This window comes from Nicotiana tomentosiformis, chromosome 3, assembly GCF_000390325.3.
Source record: "Nicotiana tomentosiformis chromosome 3, ASM39032v3, whole genome shotgun sequence".
In the NCBI taxonomy this organism is placed as follows: Eukaryota; Viridiplantae; Streptophyta; class Magnoliopsida; order Solanales; family Solanaceae; genus Nicotiana; species Nicotiana tomentosiformis.
The window spans coordinates 143,238,199-143,243,238 of record NC_090814.1 but is presented as its reverse complement, the minus strand read 5'-3'; the positions used below and the strand labels follow the sequence as shown (position 1 = coordinate 143,243,238).

General features: G+C 30.4%; 1 protein-coding gene across 1 annotated transcript; it reads right to left on the bottom strand.

Moving 5' to 3' along the window:
* Positions 1 to 836: 836 nt before the first annotated feature.
* On the bottom strand, positions 837 to 3,099 carry LOC104104598 (auxin-responsive protein IAA17-like). The gene is made up of 5 exons (XM_033658286.2): positions 2,764 to 3,099; positions 2,451 to 2,632; positions 2,247 to 2,358; positions 1,206 to 1,267; positions 837 to 1,090 (listed from the first exon to the last, which is right to left on the bottom strand). The coding sequence occupies exons 1-5, from the start codon at positions 2,991 to 2,993 to the stop codon at positions 1,053 to 1,055; spliced, it is 624 nt and encodes a 207-aa protein (XP_033514177.1). The 5' UTR covers positions 2,994 to 3,099; the 3' UTR covers positions 837 to 1,052.
* Positions 3,100 to 5,040: the final 1,941 nt, after the last annotated feature.

Sequence of the window (5,040 nt, the reverse complement as noted above, 5' to 3'; positions counted from 1 at the left end):
TAAATAATTAACGAAAAAATTCAATCCGGAATAACCCATGACCCGCGACCCGGTTCGGTCAGGCCCGTTTTCTTTTCCGAATTATTTTAAATATATTTTTCCCGCAATATTTCAAACAACCCTTTTCCAACAGCCATGGCTGTTTTTGAAAGGTTGCAAACCTTTTCAGAAACAATGCCAGCAACTCTATAAATAGAGTTTGAATCCCAAAATCTTTCCTTACGAAATTTTCTGTACAAAAATTTCAGTGTGTTTTGCAGCCTTCGAGTGGCTCACTGTTCACCGGCGTTTTGGTACCAATACTCCAGTGAGTTATATCGTTCTATCCTGGGAGGATATATTCCAGCACCTCGGGTACTTGAGGGGAATAATTTCCTTAAGGACACACTGTGTATTCAGTGGGCTCGATTTATTCCTATACTGTTTTTCCAGAATTTATTTCGTTAAACAAGTATTACTAATTTTCTGTTTTGTTTTTCCAAAAAGTTTAATGGTTTATTACAGCAATATAAAATTATAACACAAATTTTATGCGTCCTTGAGTGTTCTATTCCTCTTTGTCTACACTCAATTGCAATTTGCAGGGAATGTCATGATTCTCAAAGATCTTAGCAAATATGAGCTCACTTTCCACGTATTGTCATATCAATATTTGAGTTTCAACATATCAATGAAATCAATTGATCAAAGGAAATATCATTTCCCTGTCGCTCTCTAAAGGACGTAGATATGTTGATTCTATTTCATCATTTTTGCACATACCATAACAGATTACAAAAGGTTTCTTTTTCTCTCTTTTTTTTACCGTGGCTTTATTCTATGATAAGATCTACAAATTATGACAACATAAAGTACTACTACTATATATAATTAGACGCCCAAATACAGTAATAATGAAAATAATTATCTTCTCTCGACAGGGGAAGTGTCGATATATAGTACAAAATATATTTAAGTAATTGCCTAACATCCGTGCATTACTTGTCCTATTTTCCTCGAATATCTGTACATGCAGTTATCTTTGGACTAAAGGATGAGAAGAGCTTCTTTGTTTAGCTTGTACTCGAGCATTTCACGGGTGTCCTCGGAGCTACACAAACAATTAACAAAAACAATTTTTAGTACAATAGCTTAATCATAGAAACTATTCTATATAGGAGGAAGTAATGAATTTATTAAAGAAGAAAGACATTTAATTAGATTACCCAATCCAATGGCTTCCGAGCTCTTCATCAACCTGATTCTCTTACAAGTATCAACAAACATTCTGGAAAAAGAAAAGGAATATAAGTTTCCATTTTTAACTCTTATGCAATAACATATTTAAGAATTAAGAAGAACGATCACGTGATAAATTTTACAAATGGTCATATAACTATGACTTTTTTTTCACCAAAGTCATATAACTTTGTTTTCTCACACAAAAATCATAAAACTTTCACTAACTCATACAAAAATAATAGTTGTCGAAAAAAATAAATTTTTCGGTAGTACTTTCTTATTTCACGTTTTTTTTAATTTTCAGTCTAATAAATAATTACCCAATTAAAATAGGAATGACTCAACCCGAACTAGTCCCCAACCCAATACTCATATATATAAAAATTAAAATAATACTAAAAGTGAATAGTAAATCCTTCAAAAATATGATACTTCTGTATTATATTTTTCTTTCCGAGATTTTTATTCAAATTAATAGCATTTTTATTTCAAGTACTCTCTAATTATACATTTTATTTCTTTATTTTTTTTGTCAGAATCTCATGCATGCAAACTAAATTTTTTATGGGGGGATTCACTTTTAGTATTATTTTAACTTACATATATGGATATTGGGTTAGGTTCGGTTGGGTTATTTCTATTTTAAAGAAAAAATATAAAAGTAACTGATCGGCCGAAACTAATTGCATTTGATAGCCAAAATATATATATAATATGTATGTTATATGTATGTGTGTGTGTATATATATATCGGCTATTATTTTTAGAAGCGGCTAAAAACATACTCATATTTCTTCTATTTTAATTGGGTAATTATTTATTAGACTGAAAATAAAAAATAAAAAAAAAACGTAAAATAAGAAAATACTACCAAAAATTTTATTTTTCGACCATTATGATTTTTGTGCGAGTTAGTGAATGTTTTATGATTTTTGTGTGAAAAATAAAGTTATATGACTTTAGTGAAAAAAATTATAGTTATATGATTTTTTTTTGTGAGAAATGAGATGGTAAAATTAACATACTTCCAAGGAACATCTCCAACAAGCATCCAGTCTCCATCTTTATCTTCATAGGTTGGTACATATTCCACACCATTTGTAATGTCCATAAGCTTACTTTGGCTTTGAAAATTACCTGAATTACCATTTAATTTCACAATTAACATCATGATTCAAATATTATAAATACAACGACAGATTAAAGTGGAAACGGAATTGTGTGCTTACAGATAGTTAGGCAAGTAAACATGTTTTGTAGAGCATTTAACAGCTTTTGGTAACTGTCGTAGATCTCCAAATCTACTTTTCTCAAGTAAGGAGCTCCATCTACTGCCACTTTCACGTACTTGCACTTGTCTATCATGTTTTTCCTGTATGATCTCACAGGTGGCCATCCCACTACTTGTGCCCTATTTTCATAAATTCAATTTAAATTTCGCAAAAATCTAGTACACGGTGTTAATAATTATTTAACCTATTTAATTTTGTCAATGCTAGAAGCGTAAGTATTGAAATTAAAAATTTAGTTTAGAGGACTTACTTTGCTGGAGGTTTAGTTCCAGTAGAGATTTCATTTTTAGAGTGATGATCTTCAGAAGTAGAACTTCCTAGGCTTAATTCCATAGCGTCGGAGATTCCACGTTTTGTGCCGGAGATTTGCTTTCGTGATTCGCCGGGTAAGCTGAGGGTGAGCTCAGTTTCCTTGAAATAGAGGCCAGAGATTTCGGTTTCCGGCAACTCATTAGCTGCTTTGAATTTCTCAGGTGACATTTCTTTTTTGGCTTTCCACTTTGGTAGGCTACAAAAGTTTTTAGATTCTTTAGGTGAAATTGATATGATCTTTTGGTACTTGAAAATGGGGCTTTTATTATTACCAACGCTAATGGTTTAGCGTTTTGGTCTCTATATAAGCTCTCGGGGAAGTGGACGGAGGCTGTCATGTTGACCATTCTGTTGTTGACACGTGAATGGTTAGGATTTGTCCACGTTGTAAGGGAGTGAATGATGGAAAAACGTGCATCTCTCATTTTGTTTGCTTCCGACCTTGGGGCCTTGTGTCGGCTCTCAACTGTTACACAGCAGAAATATTGACAACTTATATCTCTAGTGATAGCAATATAGTAGGGTAGAAATTATATATTAAGGGATCGTTTGGTTTGAATAATGCTTATATCGGAATAAGTTATGATGAGATTAGTTATTTTAATATTATTTTTTATTTACTATTTGGTATGTTATATTAAAAATGACAATTTCATAATTTCTAACAAGAAGGTATAAGTTATCCCGACACTAATTACCCCACCCTCTATAAAATATAAGTTATCCCGGTACTAATTATAATCTCGGGATAACTTATACCAGGTTTGCTAACCAAACAATATATTAATATGGTATTAAATTTTTATACCAGCACTATACCTTCTTATACCTCGTACCAAACGACCCCTAAGTCTCAATGTTACATGCTTACAGCACATGAACGTATGGATTTAAACCAATTCTATGAGTTCATTTAAATTTGTCGTCCAAAAATCTAAAGAGCAATTTATGCTAACTACCTAAGAAAACTAAAATATTTACCCGTGTTTACCCATCTAAAACTTTTTTACAATTTATACACATTTGAACTAAAAATATTACCCGACTACCCATAACTGTTTTTCCTTATCCCTTTTACCTTTATTTGATTGGGTGTCCAAATAATCTTTCTCAAACTGACCTTTAATTAGTTTGTGGCGTGATTGTTATTAGATTTGAACACCTTCTTTGAAGTTTTTTGTTCCTTTTTTAAAATAAAAAAATTCCGTAGAGCTATTTTTTATTAATAAAAGTTTGAAAATTCTGTAGTTTTCATTGCTTCTTGAGATTGAGGACCGGAATGAATATATAATTTACGATTTTTTGAGATTTTTATTCTAATTTTTATTAGCTTCTAGTATTGCATCATAAAGTATTTTTAGCTTGTCATTTTGTTAGCTTAAATTATCATATGTTATTATATTTTTTACTTACACAAGTTTAATTTTTCAGAGATTTATTATAATAAAAATAAAATTCACTATTAAAGGACCTTGAAACTTGAAATGCTTAAATTGGTTTGTTGAGGTTGTAGTTATTTCGTTACAATTTTACTCTGTTGGTATACATGTATACCATAATGGTATCATATGATACTAGAAGTCTTTTTTGTTACTTATATTTTTATTATATTTTTTAATATTTTATTATCATTTCTATTCTAAATAGTATATATGGAGATTTGGCGGTCGTAGATTATGTTTTCTTGCTCCATAACTGGTTGTGTTACTGCTAATGATAGAGTGTGTACTGATATTTGTAGGGAAGGAGATCAAGGTTTGCATGGCAATCACGTGGAATTAGAAAAGGAACAAGAAAAAAAAATAAGGAATCAAATTTGAGTGTGAAATAAGTTATGGTAAAAATAACAATAATACGATTGGGACAAGAATAAATGAATAAAAGAGAAAAAAGAAAAAAATAAGAAGAAAAGGAGAAAATAAAGAAAAAAATAAAAAAATAAAAGAAGCATAGAAATAAAAAAAAATTGGAGAAACAAGAGAAAATTCCCCACAAAAACTACTATGGGTAGAAAATGTAATTAGTTTGATGGATAGAAAAATAAATAGTTAGGTAAGGGTAAATAGTTTTATTTTTGCGAGTAACTGTATCATTCACCCAAATCTAAATTATATATGTATATTCAACAAAGTTCAAGTTAAACTTGCAGATATTCTAATATTCCTATTTTGTACACACATGATAGATTGGTATTATAGCAAAATTCTAGTACGTA